Here is a 25120-nt window from a genome sequence, read left to right on the forward strand (position 1 = left end):
ATTTTAAGCTCAAAAGAGAAATCGGATGCAACTCAGAACTCTGAAAAAGATTCTTCACGCTCGATTCCAGTTCTCCCTTGAGTTCACCAAGGTTCAGCCCCCATGTAGTGCTTTTCTAGTACCAGAGACTTGAGTTATTCTGGTAGATATGGAATGGCACCCATGTTAAAATAGTTTGCAAGATTTTGGAAAGAAAGTCAAATACATAAATAAGTATAACTGTTAATCTGTACAAAACAACCAATAAACTGCAATCAGCATGGGATACTTTGGAAAGCTCTGTTCATTTTAGCAGTGTCAAATGCTGTCATATTGCTAGTTTCAAAACATGTTTTTGAAATCATCCATTACCTTTATCAGTTTTTGCACCATTTATGGCCGCATGAAAACTATTTAAAACAATGTTCCTACTATGAAATACGTACCACGTAGTACCACGAGTTTTTTTTTTTTTTTTAATATATTATATATAGTGCTCCCCCTTTATAACCATAGGGAGCCATAGATAAGACACTGTGCTAGCGTAATGATATTATGGTCCAAAGAAGCCATAACCATACCACCTTATAACCTCTGGTGCACTGTATATCAACTAATATCAACCCCATGAGTAGTCAGCACCATCAGAATGCCCACTTGTGATCTGATACACAGAAATATATTAGGGTCTGCTATACTTTAGAATAAATTCAGGCTCAAGGTGGTATTCAGTGCAGACCCTATAAATGAATGGGCTAACACTTGATGCACCTTCACCCGTGTCTTATTAAGATATGCTACGGGAGTCTCCTGTACATTTTTGTTAATTGTGAAAATGTCTTATGTTCCCAAGCTCTTCCTTTGGGGCTATCTGACAGAACGTAGTACGTACAGTAGCTTAGAGCGATCTAGTGAGTTCTGACAAGACACCTGTCAATAGCTTGGTAGCCCAAGGGTCTGCCTGTCATGCCATTTTATCTTGTAATTACTTTGGTTTGTAAATCACCAGTTAGAAGTGTGTTGGTGTACTATGAGTAACAAAAATAAACATTTAAGTCTGTTAAGGGTTTTACAGTGCATGAAAGAAATTCATTTAATGCCATTCTTTTATGAGCCAAACCTCAAAGAGATGGTACGAGCAATTTGAATATGAATAAAACAGCATTGACTAAGCGCACGAGTAAGGTATCACTAGGGAGTATCGCTACAATTCTATGCTAATGATATCGAAACCACACGCTCCAAAACATTGGTTTGATAAAACATATATTCTGAATATGCATATGTAAAAGTTACAGATTTGTAGATGAAAATGTTTAATGCAACACATTTGTTTAAACAACTACACAGTGTTGTGGCCATTATTTTAAAACATTAAAAAGCCTGCAATGCAGGACCAACAGAACACGTGGATAACTGTATGTCTACCTCAAACTAACAGGTCATTTTAAACAAACCAATATAAATAACTCAGTTCACAAAATGTCCGGTACAAACTACTGTCTCATTTGCTGGCAGTTCTTTTCCAGTAATCAAATCACACATTACATTTGAACCAAACGAGTTGTATGAAAGGAGTGTCTGCCTGCGCTCTGAAGAGAGTAACCAATTGGAAGCGCGCTACATCATTTCCTGTACATGCTCTCCCGTCTCGTCCAATCAGCTTGCTGATCTCGTGTTTGACTCTCATTTTGAATTTAGCTGGGCGAGACAGCTTCTTGTAGCAAAGAGAATGAGGGTTCACAGTTCAAATGCATTGAAATTAACTATTTAAAGTATATGTTTTAGCAAAGCGGTGCGCGAAGGTTACCGCGATTGTTTGTGTTCGTATTTTCTTCGTTAAAAAAAGCTTTAGTATAATTTTTGTGTTTACTGTTTTCTCAGTGTTACTCATTCGTGTCCTCAGAGGCCTGCGATTTGCTGTTTTATCTCAATAGGTGAGTGTCTGAGGTTTTGTTATTTTTTCTATATTATCTTATATAGGAACAGCTCCGCGTGACATTAGCAATGCAAAATAAAAAATAACGACTAGTATCTAATCGTTTTTATATAAAGTTCTAGTTTCTGTTGTTTGAATACTATATGTAAGTATTTTTATTCGTTTATTGAAATATTAAATATGCATCGCTATTCCGTAACGTTACATAAAGACGTATCAAATATAGCTAATTGTCTTCTTTTTTTAAAAAAAAAAACCGATTGATTTGCTAATGCAGTAGGTGTCTGTAGAAAGTACTATTTTAAGCGTAAATAGATTCAACATACTCGTTTACTCTTGTTTCAGGTACATTGGTTTGACAATTCAGTTTAGTTACGACGAATTATATACATTACGGGTTATGCTGTTGTATTCTTTTGTCTGTTTGTTTAAACAGGTGTAGCAGTGGCAACATGCACATTCAATATTAGCCACGCCCATGAATTTGTGGCATAATACAAACGGTACCAGTAATACAGTACTAATACAGGCTGTTATCGAGTCACATTCCTATCTGAGAATCTGTTACTGATTTACGAATTTCTGTGCGATGTATTACTGTACAAAGAAAATTATTTTGTTTTGCGAGCGACACTAAACTCCTGTCTGGATCCCAGAAAATCGCAAACATCCCGCTACTCAAACTTCAAGACCTTGATCATATTGTTATCAACAAGAAAACCATACATTCATAATAAAAATATAACTTGCACTACAGTATACTGTGTCTTTACTCTGAGGTCCATTATTCCTCTCTCTTCCATTTATTTTACAGAGCTTGAAAAGCTGTAGCTATTCGTCCAAAATGGCTGATAGTAGTACTTTAACACTTGGAACTGGTCGGAGTCTAGACTTATCTGCTTTTGACTCCAGATTGGCAGAGACCTCCAAAGAACATTTATTTCTTGGTTCCACATCACAGGATATTGAAGGTAATTGGGAACACATTTAATAAAAGAATGTGTTTAATCCTAGGTTTGTTGCTTTTAAAACACTGTTGCCAAGCAGGACACATGGGTGGCATAGAGTTTCATTGAGTGAATCGAGTTTCTTATTTTAGAATAATGTCTGTAGAACTTCAGTAGGTTCTGGGGTGATAACCAAGACGTTAAAATCCATTTCCATTTTGGTAACTGCTATCATAAGAAATGATGGTCCAGTTATGGTATTGCTAATAAGCAGTAACAAATGTGACTTTTTAAAAACAGTTCTTAAAGGGAAGATCTGGCCATATTGTCATGCTATTTCTAGTCTGCAATTTACTCATGCTTTGAAAAGAGAACAATTAAAAGTTAATTTTACAAAACTGCAACCAAAGAAGCATAATTCAAGGACATCTTGACATTTTCATTATAGGATTTTATTTAAACAGGTTTTATTCTGCCACTGAGTAATGTGACTAATAAATCAATGTGATGCTGCTTATCTTGGTTGTGAAACAAGGATAACAACATTCCAACTCTGTGAGCTAGGTGTTGCGTTCCTTTTTTGTTTAACATTTACCCTTAATAAAATATAGGTAGGGCTGCCAAGGTCACAGGAACAGAAAAAAGGAGTGTGACAATTACAAATTATTTAGTAATACCATTTTCAGTTTCAGTTCATTTGTAATTGTCTAACATTCCTTTTTCTGTTGAATTGCTTGCAGATTGTTTGCTTTTGGAAAGAAATGTTAATCTACTGTAAATACACACTTTACAGCAATACAAGTCCCTTCTGTTTTTAAAATATCTGCAGGTACCAAGCCTGTAACAAATGCTTGTTTAGTAGCATCCACATTAAAATAAATAAATAATAAAAAATTACAATGTTTTAGGTATTTAACATGCTAATTGGGTTTGTAATTGTTCTTCAAATTCATTTCTAGATGGCATGCCTCAGGTTGAAACCCGGGTTGTATTGGTTGGGGAAGCTGGCAATGATGACAAACTTCTTAAAGCATTAGAGGTAAGTTTTATTCCAACCACATGAGTTTTTGGGGAAGCCTTTATTTTGGCTGTTCTTTTTTTCTTCGTGTTAGTCTAAACTAATAGCAAGAAATCCTTGAGAGATTAAGTAATGAATGTGGGGAAACCCTAATGAATGTAAACCTTGACTAATTCGAATCAGAGCAGCAGTGCTCTCTCTGTTGTAAACAAAGCCACAAAAAGGTGTTGCGTTTGTGATAATTCGTTTTTCTCCAAATTTGAAATCTTAATAGCAACATTTTGTTTGAGGATAAAATACTTTATTTTTGAGTTTCAAGTAAGTACCTGCAAAAATAACATAGATTTTTCTGTTTTCTACAACTTTTGTAATTAAGTTAATGATATATATTTAAGAATACATACAACAGTATATTATAAATAATTCCAATATCGCTATATTAAAAATAAATCCAGTAACTGTACACTCTTGGTTAAATTTAAACTATGGGATTTTAGAATTTAATAAAATACAAGACTGGGTTCAGAACCAGAGGACACCTCGCCTGTACCCAAACTGCTTCTTTCAACACTAAGGATGGAAGAGGCGAAAGATCCAACAATAGACTGGACAGGAAATCGTGAACAATAGGAACACATATTTGACAAGACAAAGTGCTGAAAAGCCCTAGGTGGTGGTTTATAGTCATCGTTGTATTAAGTTGGTGCTTCCTTTTACAGGCTGTTAAAGTAATGGAGGTCCCAGTTGTAAGGATTAAAGGAGGTGAACCTGGCAGCGAGTCGGGCAATACATTTATAAAAACTATAGTAAATATGGTATGTCACTGAATTTGGATTGTGCATGCTTAAATCCACATGGAGACCAATCCTGCATGGTTTGTTTAAGGTGTCCAGAGTAATAGCACATGTTTACTGTATACTAATGGGTCTTGGATGATTTATAGCACATTTGTGGAATTTAACAACTGGTGAAGAGGAACACTTTCTATAACTAAATGGTGTCCTTTTTGATTTGGAGCAATTGTTTGATGGCTTTACCACTTGGAGATGGGTCTTTGTTTTGAGGGTTTTATACAGTGACAAATGTTGCATGTAAAATATTCTTTTACAGTATTTCACAGCTTATATTACTGCAGTATAAAGCATGTCTTAAATATCTAATACATTCACTGCTGGTTTCACAGACCTTGATTCATTTTGTATTACTCAGTGTTGCATTAGGGAAGGTATAATACAATATGATTAGTGCAAACTGAGGGATGTAAAACCAGCGGTACATTAAAAAAACAAAACAAACAAAAACAAAAAAAAACCTAAACCAGTAATTTATGAATTGGTTATGAAAAATGAACTTCATACATATATTTTAGAATAGACTGATTCATAACACAAGATACAAATTTGAATACTTACATTTTTTTACCTTGTGTATTTTAAGTGAAACTGAAGAACTCGTAAGAAGACAACACAAATCTTATTTTATTAAGTCATAAAAGGAAAAAAGGCCTATTCAGTTATTTTTAGTTGTCATCTTCAAATGAATAAGGACTGTCTGCTAGCCTGTTTAATTACTTGTTTAATATTAAGTGCATGGCCTGTATTTAAATGATTGAATTACTTCAACATAGTCCTTTGTGTCAATAACCAGATTTGCAAAGATTGTGGAGAAGATAAAAACAGGCATTATTTGTACATAATATATGGTAGTGTACTTTCTCATGGCTCAAGGGTGTGGTGCCATTTTACATTAGTAGTACACTTATTTTTTGTTTTACTTTCTTTAGGAAATTAAAGTTCCCTGTATTAAAACATGTAATGTGAAAGAGTTCGGAGATGGTGAGAACACAGAATTTGAAACGATATTCATACTGACTGATTTTGAGTGTCCAGAGTATGGATACTTATATAAAAAGGACAACAGAATTCTTGGACCACCTGTTGTACTCCACTGTGCAGCGAAAGAAGAGGTAAATAAACTATTGACTACTGAGACTGTCCAAATCTTCAATGTGAAGTGTACTTTTCACACCATTTTGGTGGTTTGTACCTGTTCTTTGTGTAAAAAATCTTTATTGGGGGGGAAAAAAGTGTGTTATTTAGCATTTAATTTTTCTTACCAAGAAATTAGTCAGAAGATATTTAGAAGAGGCATTTCTTGGTGGATTTCAGTATGACGTGTTACTGTTATTGAGCTCTTTCGTAATGTTGACTTTTTTTGTATTTCCTTTTTATATATATATATATATATATATATATATATATATATATATATATATAGCCCCTTCCATTCTCTTCCCGGCCACTCTACTGTACAACCATGCTGAACTTGGTGTTGTGTTTCACCGGATTCAGAAAGAAAGAAGAAGTGGTACGTTTCTAATTTGCTTTCATTCAAGTGCTTTTTCATCATCATCATCCCATGACAGTTTTGTAGCTACACTTGAGAATGACTCGTAGCTTAGTGATGGCACTTGAAATGACCATTCATTAGTGAATGTTCTTGAGGGTATTTTAATTTACTTGCTTTCTCTTTAGTTCTGCCCTTGTATTGTTTGGCCTGATGCCAACAGTATTTCCAAAATTTCCAAATTTGACTTGTTACAAGTAGTTATTCAGTATACTGAATATGTAGGTCATGTTGACACTTTCTACAATACAGATCCCTGATTGGACAATCTGCCTTTTGGAACTGCTTGCCTAAAAATGTGACAATATGTCATGTCTATTTTGCATGGAGCTTCTCCACATGCTTTGTCATTAGACTGAAACCAGATTGTATGATCTACTGGAAGCTATATATGTTGAGCTCCCTGTCTAATTATGCTGAACCTGTGTGCTTAAGCGTTTATTTTCATCTTTAAGGTACCTGTAATATGTGGATGTTATATTTATGACCCCAGATAATATGGCATCCCTAAAGACAATCGTCTTCTCTTGCATTGGTAACAGTATTGATCTCTGCAGTGTGTTGAGGTGTTTTTTAAATATGTATTCCCTGTATATTTCCTTTTGTCTTCTTTCATTTCTAGGTAAAACTTGTTAATCTTGCTCATTACATGGGAGGCACCATCCGCAGGGATTTCAGTTCCAAAGTCACGCATCTTATTGCGAATTCCACACATGGAGAAAAGTTCAGGGTCGGTTGCATTTTTACATAATTTCTAACATACATAATTAATAATCGGTATCCTAGCTTCAATGTTCACCCTTTCCAAGCATGTTTGCATGCCATGATTACATTTAGAAATGTCTTTAATAAAAATGTTTTATGCAGTTGGTAGGATGTTGGGGGTTTTTGTATTTTTTTAATGTTTCAAATTATAATACAAATATAGATGTGCCCTATTTGTTGCAGATGCATGTACAGCTTTAATTATTAATTTGATAACAATTCCTTAATTCATTGTGTTTTGACCCTTGCAGGTTGCTGTAAGCATGGGCACGCCAATTCTGAAAACAGAGTGGATATATAAGGCCTGGGAGAAGAGGAATGAGCCGTAAGTATCACTAACATGGTACAGGTTTAATATACGTTTATCTGGTAAAAATGTTCCATGATTAAAATATGGAAAATCCATTTTCCATACACAGGGAAAGATACTGCAGAACTAGAATTATTAGATGCACTGAAAGTGTATAGTCTTTATACCCTTTGATACAGTAGTCAATTTGACACAACTAGTATCAATTAGTTTATCACATTATACATTCTTTTGTCAGAACTTCCCACGTGGTTCCATTAGAATGCCTTTGACCAAGCTGGGACATTATCTCAGTTTTCAGGTTTTCGGTGTGAACTGGTTCACTTAAGTTCAACAATAAAGTGTACATGTTAACAATATAGTACATGAGAACAAAAATATTCCTTTGCTGAATACACATTTTATTGTTGTGGAGGCGAGGGATATTGCTTTAAGGCAGGCCGTTTTAGTAAAATGTCAGCAAATTAGTAATGTCTTTGTTTTGTTCAAATTAGCCTTCACTGAAAGGCATTTTTGCTGACAAATTACTGATGTTTTTTTCTAGTAATTTCTGTGCAGCTGCTGAAGAGTTCCGATTGGAGTTCAAAGTACCTCCGTTCCAAGACTGTGTGCTGAGTTTTCTGGGCTTTTCTGATGAAGATAAAGCAAGCATGGAAGACATGACAGAAATGCAGGGTATGGGGTATTCCTTTTAATACTGGGTTCAAACTTGGAGTGTTTGTCTAGGTTTTTTATTACTTAGTCTATTTTACAAAAAGTCATTGAATTTTCCACATTGATTTCCTGTTTTCTTAAATTTCACATCAGTGTTGCATTTTGCATCTGTGTCGAAAATAAATGTCAGTTTTCTAAATCTTATGCATATGTTGGATCATAGCACATAGCGCTGCACTTTCAGTGATTGTCATGTAACAATTCTAACGAGTCCTCCCCCCTGTATCTGCAAGGTGGCCGATACTTGGATGTTGGTGATGTCAGATGCACCCACATGGTGGTTGAGGAGAACACAATAAAAGAACTTCCTTTTGAACCATCAAAGAAGTTATATGTTGTAAAGCAGGAGGTAAATGCTTACTTTATTCATTACCCTGGTAAATTCTAGCTGGTAGGTTTAAAAAAAAAAAAAAGTTACATTTAGAATGAATTCCTGATAAACTAAATCTCCTACTTCAGTGCTCCAGAAATAAATTAGATACTGGCACGCTCGCAGAATATTTATATTATGTTTTTCAGCTAGTAAATAAATGACAATTTCATTTGAACAATTTCAAATGCCCGTTTTAGCTTGATGTAGTGTACTTGAACAGTACATCAGTCTGCTTTTTTTTTTTTTTTTTTTTTTTTTACTGTGAGTTTGTAGTTAAATACTTGTCAATTTTACTTCTTGGTTCTTAATGTAACTAACATTGCATGGCCTCTTTAGCAAAAAAGAAGAAAAAAAAAGTTTCAATGAATGTCACATTGTTATGAAAATGGAAGTAACAGTTTGTTCTTGTTTTAGTGGTTCTGGGGTAGCATTCAGATGGATGCAAGAGCTGGGGAGTCTATGTATTTCTATGAAAAGGTAGGTTGTTTAATGTTAGGTAAAATACATGGTTTGTATGATTCATCTGAGTTTCTACTACCCATGTTTATTTTTGAAATATTCTATACTTGAAATACTGGATAGGCCCCATAAAAAGTGCTATCCTTAACATACAGTATTATATGTGATTTATACTTTAATGTTAATATTTCAAACTCCTTTATCTGCAAGCTTTGCCAGGTGTTATTTTTATTTTGTTTGTTTCTGTAAAAATCTGGGTAACGTGTATATATTGTCTTATAAAATAACTTCACAGGCTGGAAGCCCAACTTTGAAGAAGTCTGTTTCTCTGCTGTCCTTGAACACGCCGAATAGCAACCGAAAGAGACGTCGTCTGCAAGACACTCTTGCGCAGCTAACCAGGGAAACAGACATTTCTCCATTCCCACCACGCAAACGGACATCTGCTGAGCACTCCTTGTCTATGGGATCTCTTCTGGACATTTCCAATACACCAGAGTCAGGAAAGGCTACTGGAGGTATGTGGAGGCTAGAGTAATGTAAGATATTCTAAAGCTTGTCTTGTTAGGCTGGCAACTACATTTCTCATTTTAAGAAAAATGCTAAGTAATGACATTCATGATGTAAAGCAAACTTGTATATGAATCAAGCATAAGTTAGAAAGTTATTTTGCTAATCAAGTGAATTCGTATCTATTAGTTTATCTTAATTACAAAGAGGGAGACAGCTTTTAATTTGTCAGTATTCTTTTCTTGCAGATTATACACCACACAGAGTAGTAACACAAAGTAGAAAAAACTGTAGTCGGACACCTGGTAACCGCCGTCCCACCAGGCACAGCCAGAGACGGAGAAATGAAAGGGCAAAACAGAATATACCAGAGAAAGAAGGGCAGCTAGAAATAGATCTTCAGCAAAGGTCTGGTGTTAACAAAGCTTCAGTTTACCTCCGGCAAGCTAAACAGGAACAAATGCAACTTCAGGACAGGTTCAGTATAGCTGATGAGGAGGAAGAGTTCTCAGGCATGCAGATTTCGTATAATTTCTCACAAGATGATTGCATGACAGAAAAGTCTGATACTTTCCATACAAGTGAGACTAAAGCATGTGAAAGTCAGGCAACCCTGGAACAAATACAGAATATTCTTAATGTGCTATCATCCCCTTTTACAACCTTTAACAATGAAACAGGCGGCCAGAAACCACTACATTTCAGTCTGTCAGAAAGTGAAATAGGAGGACTTGAACCTGATAGAAGAGAGCAAGAGTTAAAACCTCTTTGCTCAAGTACTGAATGTTTAAAAGATGTCAGCTTGGATACAAACCCTTATAGAAGCATTTCTAGAAGGTATTCCTGCAGCAATGTTTGTTTGTTGGAAGAAGTGTCAGCTGTTGAAGACAGAGTTGCATCTTCGGCAGTTTCTGAATACTCTGTTATTGACACTAGTATAGGTAACAGCTTTGATGAAATGAGTGCAATTGAAAACAAAGGTAAGCTATGGAACATATGTCATGTTTCAAAGCATGCATTTACAATACAGTACTCTAGTACCAAATCTTCTGGGAATAATTACAGTAAACCCCCCATAACGTTAAGTATATACAGTAATGTGAGTATTGTACTTGAGAGAGTTGATCTGAGCATATTTCCCCATGACAGTGGGCATATGAGCCCTGTACACATGATTGGTTATCAGGGTACTGTTTTGATAGGTGTTTGTAAAATCAGTTTTGGATAATCCAGGTTGTTATATATTTAAAGGAAGAATGGAAGTTAACAGCTGTTTGCATTGGGTAGATAAAGTATGTGCTTTTTTTACTAATTATATTATTTTAATTTGACAGAAACTCCCAGGTCAGTTGCTAGACCTTCAAAAAGTTCAACCCCTGTTCCTCAAAAGCAGTCTGCCAGGTGGCAGGTTGCAAAGGAGCTGTACCAGACTGAAAACAACTATGTGGATATCCTAACAACAGTGTTACAGGTCAGTCTGTTTTTTTTACAATATCAATTTTTGGTTAGATGTTTAGTAAAACTCTGACTTTTTGGGGATTTTATACCTTCCTTTTAAAGCCTTAATATTATTGGAACTGTAAGCAGAATCAACATGTGGGCCATCTTGATCACATATGGGAACTATTTACTTTTATCTTTTAGTTGTTCAAGGACCCTTTGGAGAAAGAAGGACAACTTGGTGGGCCTATTCTAGCTGTGGAAGAAATCAAAACGATTTTTGGCAGTATCCCAGATATATTTGATGTGCATACTAGAATCAAGGTATCATTTATAAAAACATTTTCTCTTCATCAAGCAAAATCCCTTTACCAGCTAATGGCCTACCTGGGTTCTAGTTTTAACAGCGATTCCAATTTGAAGCATGGGGGAAATTTCATTCTTTTTGGAGAAGGTAAATAAATAGGATCTTACGAAGCTCGCACTGGGGACAGACAGGGAGCAACCTCTGAGAATTTCCTGACTTGCTAATGTTTGTTTCAGCACACATTTGTGTTTAAATATATATATTTGCAGGCTGAGCTTGAAGAACTTGTACTTAACTGGTCTGAGGATAAGAGTGTTGGTGACATCATTTTAAAATATGTAAGTATACTGAATATTCCTGTTTTTTCCACTGTTACTAGTCAACCACTGAAAGTTGCTATTCAGTGGCACCAGTACTTGTAGGGGGTTTGTACTGGATACATAAGTTATTGGATTGATATGTGGAATATGTATACACCATGCTCCCTCGCTATAATTCGGGTCTCGGGACACACACAACTGAAGAGCGTTATAAACGGGGGAGGGGGTGGGGGGCGCCGCGGGACACACAACACAAATGTGACTAAAATTAAAATAACTCCCTCTCTAATGCATGTATAGTGAAGCAAAAATGTAACTTTCCATGAATTAACCATGCATAAAGCACCATGTAATGAACGCTATATTTACAAAAAAAAAAAAAAGGTAACATTCCCACTCGTGGATCATTTTAAATTAGCAGTTTTTAAACTATAAATTGCCTGGCGGTCGGGAGTTCAGTTCGAAGCGACAGACAAGCAAACCAAGTGCAGACGGAGAGCAGGTCGGGTAAGGGGAAGAAGGAATGGACTCACCCCTGGTTCGGCTGCCGGAGTGGGGCTGAAGTGAAACTGAAGCGTCTTATGTCCCAAGGAAAACTGCAGCTATTCTCACAGCAAAAAAGTAAATACATTAGGAAAGAGAACCACTAATAGGCCTAATATTTATTTAGTTATAAAACAAATGTTAAATAAGAAGTCTGTGTTATAAAGTGCCAGCGCAGCTTTTCTTCAATTCAGATACTGTATCAAAAAGGAGAGCCAGAAATGGAAGTTAGACTGAGGTCTTTACAGTTTGAACAACACCAGTACTGCATTTACTGTAGAAATACTGCATGAATCGCTAGTATAGGGAATTGGGCGACCTGCTGTAGGAGCGTTATATCCAAGGCGCGTTACAACCGAGAGGCTTATAGCGATGGAGAACTGTGTGTGTGTGTATGTCTGTGTGTATATATATATATATATATATATATATATGTATGTGTGTGTGTGTGTGTGTGTATATATATATATATATATATATATATATATATATATATATATATATAAATGTGTAATGAGAGATGAGACTTTGCTACCTGTCGTACAATCCCAAATGCTATGTAGGTCTCGTCCTCATTTGAAGAAAAAAAAACAAAACTTTACCATAGTATTTGTAATAAGTTTTTTGCATGTTTTACTCTAGGGTAGTATGTTGTACTTGCACTTTTTGTAAACCGTTTTGTGGGTATGAAACTTCACAGCATATTGTTTTCTGTTTTTAACAGTCAAAAGAATTGGTGAAAGCTTACCCTCCATTTGTCAATTTCTTTGAAATGAGTAAGGAAACAATTGCCAAATGTGAAAAGCAGAAGCCAAGGTTTCATGCTTTTTTGAAGGTATGTACTTTTTTTAATTTATTTTGAATTACAATTTTTAAAAACTTTTTTTGAGTCACTTTAACAAGCAAATGGGTTTTTATTTTAGATTAACCAAGCTAAACCGGAGTGTGGGCGTCAAACCTTGGCTGAGTTGCTTATCCGACCAGTGCAGAGGTTACCCAGTGTCGCTCTCCTACTTAATGGTAATCTCAAACTGTTTTCTTTTAAACACGAGTGAAAAAAAAAAAAGTTTGACATGTTGCTGCTTCTAAAAGCAGCTATAAATTAATATTCACATTTGACATGTCAAACTGTGCAGAGTACTATTTTTCTCCTTTTTATTGTGGGGTTTGAGAGAGAGAGAGAGAGATAAGTTGCACTATGTTTAGTCACTGAAGTCTGTTGATGAATGTTTCCATGTTTAAGTGCACTTTGGTTCTTGGTGCCCCTTCCGAAAGTGTATTCCTGTTGACCACTAATACAATATAATTAGCTGAAACATAAAAAAACACAGATTTCCAGTGAATTACAAATGTAATAGTAATATGTTTATGCTTTTTTATTGAATTAATATCTGACAGTTGAATTAGTTATGTTATTGTTTGTATTATGCAAAAAGATATATATATATATATATATATATATATGTCTCTTCCCCCCCCCCAATATATTTTTAGATATTAGGAAACACACTGCAGATGACAATCCTGACAAAGTCACTTTAGAAAAGGCTATTGAATCGCTCAAAGAAGTTATGACGTAAGTTCTTATTATAATTTTGTTTAACTCTTTGAATTCAGTCATTCAGGTTATGTTGGCATTGTCCAAAAAAGCAGTTTAATGGGCTGAATTGTTTAGAAATCTCAGCAGTATTTAGATCATTAAAATAGTGACTTGTGCTTTACCTCAGCCAGTGATTACAACACAATGTATCAATCCCTTGAATGTGTTCTTTATAAGGAAACTAGTGTGACTTTTTTTGTTGAAGTATATTTCAAATAAATCTTTCTGCTGCTTTTGACAATTTTATATTGCCTTTTTAAATGTTTTGATTTAAGCTTCAATACTATACTTCATAATTAATTTATTATAGGGAAACAACTATGTATATTTGTATCTTATTTCAGGCATATCAATGAGGACAAAAGAAAAACAGAAGGACAAAAGCAGATCTTTGATGTTGTTTATGAAGTTGATAATTGTCCAGTAGGTTTTCTTTAAATACATATGCTTTTAACCAAAGTACATGAAATGAAAATATGCATGTGCAATATGCAATTCCCCTTTGTGTGTGTTTCTTTCTTTCTCTGTACCTGTAAGCCCAGTAGGGGTCTATCTTGCCCTCTTTTTGGTTACTTTAGCTGCTTACAGTGCTCTGCATGAACCAATCTGATAAGGTGCAACAGCCAAGCGTACTGTGTCACATAAATGGAAGTTGGGTCGGTGTTTGTAAATTCACTAAGATGCAATCTGCTTGCGTTTTTCTGTATAGTGATGTGGAATTTTTTTTATACTTTTAAGTTTGTTTACATTACCAGTACAATCTGCAATATGCTTCACAGCTTGGTTTATACAGATCAAATGATGTTTTTCAGTACTTCTTTTGATATAATTAAATGAATGATGATGGTTTTTAAAGATAAAATCTATATAAAAATAAAGCCTAAGTATATACAGCTTTTATTTCAGATTTTTATAAAATATGATTGGATTCTAGAAGTACTACATTATTAGTATGATCAGTGCAGAGATAAATTGCTAACTTACCTTTTTTCCTTTTTTATATTGTAATATAGGCCAATCTTCTGTCATCTCATCGCAGTCTGGTTCATAGAGTTGAGACAATCTCGCTGGGGGATCAGCCTTGTGACCGAGGGGAAAATGTCACTTTGTTTCTCTTCAATGACTGTCTGGAGGTAGGTTAACGAAGAGCCGTCTTTTCAAATGCACCAACCTTATGTATTGGATTTTAACAAAAAAAATAACAAATGATGAATTGTGACTACGACGACTACTACTACTGTAAAATTATCTGAAAGAATATGACTAAATACATGGTTCTGTGTGTATATATAATTAAGATTGTAAATCAAAATACAAACACCATTGCAACACTGTTTTAGCTGCTTCAGGAATGCACAAATGACTATTTAAAATCTTCACTGTACTGTATTTTAGTTTGGGGGCAAATGTGGCATCAGCTTTAAAGCATTTCCCTGCATATTTTCAAATTTAGGATTGTTGATACTTGCTTAAAGTGCAATTTTATTTGCAACAGCTCTGAATTTGAATTATTTATGCATGTGCAATCTGTTGTTGCTGACACAGCATCTTACTGTATCTGTTTCCTAATTAGAAGTGTTGAATTAGGATGGGGTTTAGCAATCAAAAAAGAGTCTCAGCTCCTGGTTTCAGGAGTGTCAGACCAGCCTGTTAATGAGCAAAGGGAAACGATGAGGATTACTTTTAAATTTATTTACTGAGACACTTTACTGTATTTTAAAATCAACCCCCACCTTAGACCAGCATTATTTAAATTGAAAGAAAAGAAAAAGCAGCAACTTGCCTTTGTCAATTAAAGGCCTGATAACGAGGAGAGATGGTTTACCTTTAAGAAGGAGCTATTGACTTGCTGGGTTAACCAATTCCCCTGATGCCAGTCCACATTATATTACACTTGACTTCCAGATCAATAGAAAAAATAATTTCTGCAAACCATTTTAAAAGGGATTAAATGGTCCTACCTTTCTTTTCAGATTGCAAGGAAGCGTCATAAAGTAATATCCACTTTTAGGAGCCCCCATGGGGGCACACGACCTCAGGCCTCCCTTAAACACATTACTCTTATGCCCCTGTCTCAAATCAGGAAAGTTCTGGACCTCAAGGAAACAGAAGGTTAGTGAACGCAGGACTCTCCAAAAAGGTTGCTATCCACTTAGTGGGGGTCTGAATCTGCTGAGTTGTTTCCTAGGAATACAGGCTTTAACAATAAGTTTAGTACTGGCCTTCCAACATTGGTCTTTATAAATTAACATTGGCATTTGCATTTGTATTAAAAGTAAAGTTTTTGTAATGGCGAAGTTACACTCATTAACAGTACAAATTTCATCATACGAAAATAGGATACTTAAAGTTTTTTAATATTTTATCTGGGTCTCTAAGGTCTTGACCTAAACAGACGCACAAAAGAAATGCAGCGCTCTGATGGAATAGTTACGTTTTAATGTACTCCTCTTTGTATGTTGCCATGATTTCTAAGAACAATTTTAAAATAATCCTTTTCAGAACAAAGTGAGCATGGTACAATGCAGTAAGTGAAGTTTAAAATGAAAAGGCAATTTGCAATAATAGCAATATGAGGGAAGTGTCTGGTTCTTCCAATTGTTGCATACTTTTTTTTATCAATGCAGTACACCCTAAACCTCTGGTATTGGTATTTGGCTACCTTTAAATCGCTGCCGAATATGTTGACATTAGGACACATGATTACTTGGTATGTCAGGCAGGGGATAGCTTTATTCCAGGGTCACATAGAAGGAAAATGATCAAACTGGTACAAAGCATGCTTTTTAAAAAAAAAAAAAAATCAAAGTAAGTGTAAGCCTTATACCCGCAATAGCTCAAACCTTAATTACAGTGGCATTACAATTCCTGAGAGCTTACATTTTGACCTCATCAACATAACCTATACCAGTAATTGCTGCATTCACACTTGAGTATAGGTGAAGACATTTATACACCTTAACTGATTTCTTTTATTTTATTTTATTTTTTCTAATTGGTTTTGATCACAGATTGCCATAATGCTTTTGCCCTTGTGGTGCGCCCTCCCACTGAACAGGACAACCTGTTGTTTAGCTTCCAGCTGACAGCAGAGGATACGTTCAAGGAAGACTGGCTCAGGATGCTTTGCCGGCATGTAGCCAACACCATTTGTAAAGCAGATGCTGTAAGTTGCTGTGTTTTTAGTGTGTGATTTCCTGGTGAAACAGCTTTGGGTGCTTATTAACTTCACCACCAACAGGCAAACACCATTCAGGAATGTGTTGTGTATGTACAAAAAAACCCAAACATTTCTGCCCTTTTTTTTTTTTTTTATCCCCCACATACAGATCCAAAGTTGTCCCAAAAGTCTGTATATACTCAGTATGTGTTAAAGGGCAGTCTGCCACCTTTAATAAGCTTCATTCTTATGTTCTCCTTTTTCATTTTTTGAATGCTACTAGCCAGGGAGCAATTTATCTTCTGCCTTTCTGGCAATTATTTATCTTCTGCAGTATTCATTACCATCTGAAATAAAAGTTTTAAAAATAAAATTAATTTAATTTGTTTGATATTGTTTAATAATCAAGGAATTATAGGTTGGATTTGAAATCTACATACTGTGTGTGTGTGTGTATATGTGTATATATATATATATATATATATATATATATATATATATTTTAATGTTTTTGCAAAGTATTGGTTTCCTATGCCATATTTTAAGCATCTTAAATCTGATTTTTAAATCCTATTAGATTTAGCATGAAACTGCAAATCAGTATAGCAATTGCACTGAATCTTAGGACTTTTATAATAGATTTTCTTTAATTTCTTTCCACCAGCTCCAAAAACATGCATAATTAAATTGCTGAAGATGCAGTAACACCTATTTTCATGTTTAACGGCCTCAGGAATTGAAGTGTGTGTGTGTGTGTGTGTGTGTATATATATATATATGTATATATATATGTATATATATATGTATATATATATATATATATATATATATATATATATATATATATATATATATATATATATATATATATATATAATACATTTTTTAGAAACTCATTTGTGCACAAAAAGTTTAACGTGATGAGGTGCTTACCACAATGGAATAGAAAATTAAATATGATTGTCTCTGATACAGCTGGTTGTAGTATCAGTAACATAAACCAGTATGGCAGCAGTTTGTAACCTGATGAAGACACTGATGTGTCAACGCGTTGTTCTATGCTTTTTAAAACAAATGGATATTAATGAAGATTGGTTTTAATGAGATGCTAAATATTTTACCTTATTTAACTGTTCAAAATTTAAAGGATCTACAGGAGTGTGCTGCCATATCAGTTTCTCTTACTGGGGACAAGTGTATACTACAACCAGCTGTATCTGATAGATAGATAGATAGATTAATAATATATATACACACACAGTGCTCCCTCGCCATAAGGCAGGTCTCTGGGGACACACTATGAGCATTATAAATTGGGAGGGGTCGGGGGGCACCGTGGGACACAACACACATGTGACTAAAATACAAAATAAAATAACTTCCTCTCTATGATGCATATGTAGTGAAGAAAAAATGTAACTTTCTGAGAATTAACCATGCATAAAGCACCATGTAATCAATTATATATTTTTTTACACACACACAAAAAAAGTAATTTCCACACATGGATCATTTTGATTAGCAGTTCAGTTTGAATTCAGGGAATTCAGTTTGAAGCGACAGACGAGCAAAACAAGTGCGAGAAGGAGAGCTGGTTGGGAGAGGGCAAGAGGGGATGGGCTTGCCCCAGGTTCGGCTGCCGGAGCGGGGCTGAAGCTTCTAGTCTCCCAGAGAAAGTAAATACAATAGGAAAGATAACCAGGTAATAGGCCTAATATTTATAAACAAATGCTGAATAAGATGTCTGTATTATAAAGTGCCGGCGCAGCTTTTCTTCAGTTGAGGTACTGTATCAAAAGGGAGAGACAGAAATGGAAGTTAGGCTGAGAAGTTGTTTACAGTTTGAAACAACACCGGTACTGTATTTAATGTTGAAATATTGCATTAATCACTAGTATAAGGAATTGGGGGACCTGCTGTAGGAGCCTTATATCGGAGGCACATTCTAACCGAGAGCCTTATAGCAAGGGAGCGGAGCAGTGTGTGTGTGTGTGTCTGATAGATAGATAGATAGATAGATAGATTTAACTATATTGAGGTATAGTGTTCTCTTCACATTTGTATGGATATTTCCAATTTAAAACATAATATATATATATTTAAATTGGCAATTTAAAGAAGTGCCACTTTGATCAATAGCACAATTATTTAAAAGTTGGGTGGAGGTTATAAAGTTTGTGTTTGTTTTTTTTTTGTTTGTTTTTTAATGATTGCAATCAATATTTCCGCTTAATGAATACTGGTGCTTCAGTTTTTTTCTTCAGCATTTTTATTTTTCTGTGCTACAGGAGAACTTAATCCAGTGTACCGATCCTGACTCCCTGCAAGTAAACACGAAAGATATGGACAGCAGCACACTGAGCCGTGCATCGAGGGCAATCAAAAAGACATCCAAGAAGGTAACCCTATTTACATTTAGAATTTGATATTTGATTCAAGATGCATTTATCTTTTAGGCTTGTCACTGAAAGTTTGTTTAAAAATATCTATATCTATCTATGTCTTGAAAAAATAAACTGCCTATGACCAGTTTTGTGTAGCAATTACTCCTCATGCAGTTTGTATACTAATTCAATTTTGTTGAATTGATTTATCATCTGCATTGAGTCATGATTGGAACCTCATTTAATTATTTTGTATCCTTTTAAAGGTCACAAGAGCTTTCTCCTTCACCAAAACTCCAAAGCGAGTAATACAGAGAGCATTCCTGGCAAATAGTACCCCTGATAGCCCTACTTCAGGCACTGGGAATTACTTGGGTGGTCGCCTGGCAAGCACGTCATCTTTGGCTGTAAGTATCTCTGGCAAAGTGGTTAACAGTGTGCAGGTGATCAATAAACAGACTATATAATAAACAATTATAATCCAGGGGCAATGTTGTTTTAATGGTTTGTAATCAGATTGCCTGATGGCATAACAGTAAATAATAAACAATGTTAGCAGGCAATACAGCAGCATGTATTGCTCTGTTTAAATCCACGGTTGGTTCCCAAATAATAAACATTCCCATTCTTATTCACCCACACGTAACACTAAACACAGACACAAACACAAGTCCACAATGCATGCTCAAGTGCTTGTAGTGGATATACAGTCCTCAATGAAACAAAGTGCAGTGATGTTGTCCGGGTTGCTGCTGGCCTTTGGCGACAGCTTCGGATCGTGTTAGCCATCTAAACAATAACAAACAGTATTTTTAGACAAAACAAACACAACACTCATGATATATTTCAAAACACTGGTCCTTCCGGGTCGTTTCGTAACCATAACTGAAGGAACAGATTACGTCGCTTCGTCCCCTACTTATGTCCCTGCTCCTCCAATCCGCGGCTGCCACATCATTTCCCTTCCGGGTCGATGAGTTAATGTACTGAAGCTCCGCCCCTTTTATAAATGCCCGACTTCTTTTTAACCCTAGGAACGAAGTGTCAGCCCAAAGTCTAGGTACACTGTTCCTGTTACTTAGCGATCTCACAGGTCGGGAGGGAGATTTACCTCCAAGAATCTGTCTTTCTGTCACAGTATCCACTTGGTAATTTAGCTATGTTTAGACCTGAGCATTTTCTGATGGTAATCAAGTGTGACAAGACAAATGCAAGACATCCTGTGGAGAAGTGCCTAAAGTTTTAATGCCGTAGCTTTGTGATAGCGAATAACCTTATACAGCTTCCATGAAGCAGGGTTTTCCAGGGGTGGTTGTACCTTGTTGTAAAATGTGTAAAACTACTTGGAGAAAGAGTACATATTTAATTAACCTGAATCATCACTGTGGGACTCGATCTTGTCATCTTTAGTAATATTTCCAACACAAATCAGATGAATGAAACATCAAAAGTGGTATTCAGGTTAAATTAGGTAGTAACTTCAAACATCAACTAGCAGTACTACCCAACCATAATCTAGCCTAGTGTTGCCTATTTAAATAACCATGTTTGTAGATTTAATAGGCCAGGTTACATTTGTATTAATGTATTTTTGATCTGCAGACATGACATTTCACTGATGCACAGACACTAACTTAACATACTTCCTCCGCAGTGGAGCATGTATGCTTAGTCTTTAAAAAAACACTCAAGCAGTGTGTTAATTTAAATTTGACTAGCAGTAGTACAGCTTTGAGAATTCATAGGTAGGGATCTACTTAAATCGTGGTAAATTTACGTATTTTTCGCAGGTAGGTTATGGAATAAAATTAGGATTTCGCGGACCTGTTTAAACATTAAATAAACCTAAGTAGACAATATTTCAGAGCACTATAAAAAGCCTAAAAATAGTGGTACTTGCTTCCTTACTAAAACAGAGTGTTGTCATTTGTTAAAGGCAAGCATGCAACATCCCCCAGCAGTTGCTGCCGACATTCTCTGTCTGGTGTGGACTTGCCCATACATTGAGACTGCATGTTCTGCATCCACTGAATTGGTTGGAAGTGTAAGGCAAAGCTTTGCCAAGTTATACAGATGTGGAAATCGATTAGAAACAGCCCCACAACTCTGTTACCCAAGGGCATCTGGCATACTTTAAAGGCAATATATGTAGCACGTTCATTGTCATGTTATTTGTCCCATCCAATAATTTATTTTTAGTACCGAGTCAAAACAAAGAAAACGTGCCTATTCGGGTCTAAAATTCTAACTGCGTTTAAAAAGTAAGCAGCAGGTTGTTGAAGCGAGGTGGTTGTGCTAGATTGTACCTGTAGTACTGATTTTAACTTTGCTACAGCCGACCAGGAATACATTTTGTCTGTGCTGACTTTCCACTTAACTGTTTTCTGAAAGCTGTTTTACGTTCTGTTCAGCAGCCTCTGTAGTAGCCTTTCATTCTAATGTGTGAGTCTGAAGCTAAATAGCAATTGATTGTATTTTCTACAGTACAGGTCACAGATAAGCCAGTACAGACACACTGATAGGCTGTTTAAAACATTGTTGTCATTTGAACAGTAAACAAGAACTTAACCACTTTGGAGTAGTTGTTTTTTTGTAAATGTTATTTGTCTAAGGATACGTAATTTGCGTCGCATGCATTGTGCATTAGTTAATTTAAACGAGGTTTCTATTTTTTTTTTTTTTTTTTTTTCTCGTCTTGTATGCATTGGCCCCTAAAAGAGGTGAATTTCGCAGTGACCCCCTCAATTTCCCGATTTCCCCAAAATTGCGATTTAGGTAGACCCCCTATTCATAGGTAATAGGGATATCAGGGATATTCTGCTAATTTTTGGGTGATTTGTTTTATTAACTGCTTTTGACATTCTTCATTGTGGTACCATACAGAATAATTACAATTTTTACTTTAATTGCATTTTTCCCTTTTTGATTAGTTAACTTTTTCCTTCCCTCCTTACTCCCTGTTTGTAGATATCCCGTTCTTCTTCAACGTTCAGCCTAAATTGCTCAGCCAGGCATGCTAATGTGCACCGTTCAAACTCCCTAGATGCAAGCTCTCCAAGTTCCAGGCTCCGGGTCCCTATTTGTAATGAGACCCCCAGCAGCCCCAAAAAACACATCAGCAATAATAGGGTGTCGACTTCTTGTACTTCAAATGCTTCCCCGACTGCTCAGATTTCTTCAGTTCCAACAATTACAACTGCTTTTGAGCCCTCTGAGCAAAGCCCACAGAGTGTTAGTCACCCCCAAAGGTCTTCCTTGGTGACCAGAAGGGAAACCCTTTTGTGACAAGAATGGCTGAAGTGAGAATCCTATACTTTTAACACAGTTCACCAATTCATTTGGTAGTGTATAATTTACACTTTTCACAGAGGGCTTTTCTTTTGCATAAATGACTGGTAAACCATTTATCTTGTAAAGGGCCTAGTTTTAAACTACATTAACACTTGCAAATTCTTTCTTTCCAAGGAACATATCTTGAACAACAATGCAAGTTGTAAGGTGTTGCATATTATTTTGGAGGTGGTAGTGCCGTTTAGAATTTAGGTGCAGAGACTGATGGGTATTTTTGAAATCCCAATGCATTTCAGTATACTTTATATACAGTTTTGTACCACGATCAACACGTTGCATATCTGTATTGTAGATAAATTTTAGGCTGAGTCCTATTGCTTCACCTACATTGATGCACTTGAGTTTCCTTCTGTAAAAGCACAATTGCATTTAATGTGCTGAACCATCCACAATCTCTCGGGACTTGTAATTTTAAAGGAAACCTGAAAACACTTGTTTTCTTTTATTTTTTATTTTTTTATTGCAGTTTCTCGTGTGTCCAACTCGCTCCCCACCCCCACCTAGATTCCGGTGCTGCTTTTCTTTAGGAGCTTGAACGTTTTACAGGTAGATTTCTTTAAAGACACGCTGAAGACTTCCTTTTCCAAGCGATTTTAAAAGCAAGGGAACAATTTGTATACAGCTGCAAAAGCATTGCTGTATTCAGTTTACAGAAGGACCAAATAGATTTTATTGCATAAAACATTTTGAGCCTTAAATGTATAGAAGAATAAAGGACTTCTACACGTTTGTAAATGTTGCAACTGGAAGTTGTGGTGGTGTTTTTTTTTCTTCTTTTAAATACTGTATTTAGTAACCCTTTTAAAATGGAAGAAACTTGGAAAGAAAGAATGACTGCACTTTGGGCTCAGTGTTGCATGTACTGTAGTTCAAAATGGCACCTGTGGAATTTGGGTGATTTGGTTATCGGTACACCTTTCACAAGGGACTGCTAAGGAAAATGCAGTCAACCTGCTTGTTCTGTTGACCTTGTTTTATTAATATTTCACCCCTTTATTTTTTCTAGAGAGTCCAGTCACCGTCATTGGTCAGCCTGCCAGCCATGTTTGAAAGGAAGTATCACACTTTCAGTCGATCAACTACACACCTGATATAATTATTGCAGACTATGTTATAGAACCTATTTTATGATTTAATTGTAACTCCTAATTAACCTGAATAATATGGTACTGGGCAACATTCTGTTTGTAACTTCAGTTTGATAATTAACAATAATGTCCAGGCAGTTGTTTGTTTGACTTGGCTTAAGAAATTTGAAGGATTTTTCCTGTCCTGTTTATTTGTATTTTCCTGCTATTTGACATGATAAACTGACACATTTGTGGAGCACAACATGTACACTGGTTAAGGCTTGCAAATAGTATAGTATTTAGTCATCTTTGAGTTTCTGAATGGAATGCACGTCATGTCAATCTAATGCAGCATAGGATCTTTCAGGTTTTTTTTTTTTAAACAGTCTACCATCTTACAGTAATAAGTTCACAAGAAAGTATTTAAAGTATATATTCAGCTTTTATAAAGCTTTTGATATATATATGTGTGTGTATTTCTAGTCTCGTATGTAGTTAACTAAAAGCATGGTTGATATTGCAATGTATTCATGTGAAAAAAGTGAGGGGACCCATTCTAAAGTATTGTTCAATTGTCTGATTTATTTTTGTATTGGGCTGGTTGCATGTAGAACATAAAAATGAATCCGTTGTGCTTTGTATATATTTTCCCCAGACTTTCTATATTAATAAGCTGATAATTGATCTATTTATGTGTAAATTTACAGTCTGTCCCTTGTGTGTCATACCTATAATTGTTGTAGATAATTAAGTGTTTTTTTTTTTTTTTATGGTACAGTGCATAGATTTTGTGTAAACCTAAGGCACTTACCCATTTCTTGTTTTATTTGCCACACTTTTAAATACTGTAGTGCTTTCTATGTACAATTAGAGAGCGTTTACAACGTCTATGTATTTTCTGGCTTTTGTCAGTTTTTTCTAAGCAAAAAAAAAAAAAAACTGAATGGACCATAAAGGCTAATCCTTTGTCTATTGTGCACAATCCCTTTTTATTAGTTGAAACTGACATTAACCGAATGTTTATTACAATAAATGAGTAGAAATTATTTTGTGTGTTTCTTATTGCTGTTAAACTGAAGTGCTTTTAGTTAAAGAAATAAATAACACCCAAATTAATCTATACAGAGCATCAAAAGAATCTTATCACTATTATAACACATTTATTTTCGGAAAAAAATAAGGTATATAAATGATGGACATTGACAATGTTTTTTTAATCACTCAGTCATTCATCCTTGACCATGACACGCTTGAGTGACTATGACTGAAGCATATGCACTTAATCACCTAATTAGTGAGACAGTTGATTGGACACTGGATAGGGTGTGATTTCAGCTGTTGAATTGCAAGTTTGAATAAAAGCAATAAAACCACAGAAAATAAAACAAAATGCCACGTCTGTCAAGAGCGCAGCGCCTTTGTGCAATCAGTATGTTGGAGGCTGGATTGGGCAGCGTACTGTGGCTTGCCGTCTTGGGTGCTCACAGCCAGCAATTTCAAACCTGGCGAGATGGTATAACCAGAC

The 25120-nt window shown here is 35.5% G+C and overlaps 1 protein-coding gene across 5 annotated transcripts; it reads left to right on the top strand.

The window, feature by feature from the left end:
* Positions 1-1632: 1632 nt before the first annotated feature.
* LOC117417306 (protein ECT2) lies at positions 1633-24629 on the top strand. Of its 5 annotated transcripts, none has more exons than XM_059034519.1 (26): positions 1633-1916; positions 2733-2889; positions 3825-3904; positions 4603-4698; positions 5667-5849; positions 6161-6250; positions 6912-7019; positions 7306-7379; positions 7909-8039; positions 8312-8427; positions 8866-8928; positions 9206-9428; positions 10755-10891; positions 11065-11184; positions 11437-11505; positions 12755-12865; positions 12954-13050; positions 13525-13606; positions 13975-14053; positions 14644-14763; positions 15604-15742; positions 16642-16796; positions 19079-19189; positions 19441-19581; positions 22142-22473; positions 23532-23618. In XM_059034519.1, exons 2-25 carry the CDS (start codon positions 2763-2765, stop codon positions 22457-22459), a joined length of 2970 nt encoding a protein of 989 aa, XP_058890502.1. In that variant the 5' UTR covers positions 1633-1916; positions 2733-2762; the 3' UTR covers positions 22460-22473; positions 23532-23618. The 5 variants fall into 5 exon arrangements, with proteins under 5 accessions (XP_058890502.1, XP_058890503.1, XP_058890504.1 ...); XM_059034521.1 differs by lacking the exon at positions 22142-22473 and adding an exon at positions 22992-23071 and having other exon boundaries at positions 1634-1916; positions 23532-23642; XM_059034520.1 differs by lacking the exon at positions 4603-4698.
* The last annotated feature ends 491 nt before the right edge of the window (positions 24630-25120 follow it).

This window comes from Acipenser ruthenus, chromosome 12, assembly GCF_902713425.1.
Source record: "Acipenser ruthenus chromosome 12, fAciRut3.2 maternal haplotype, whole genome shotgun sequence".
Taxonomy (NCBI): Eukaryota; Metazoa; Chordata; class Actinopteri; order Acipenseriformes; family Acipenseridae; genus Acipenser; species Acipenser ruthenus.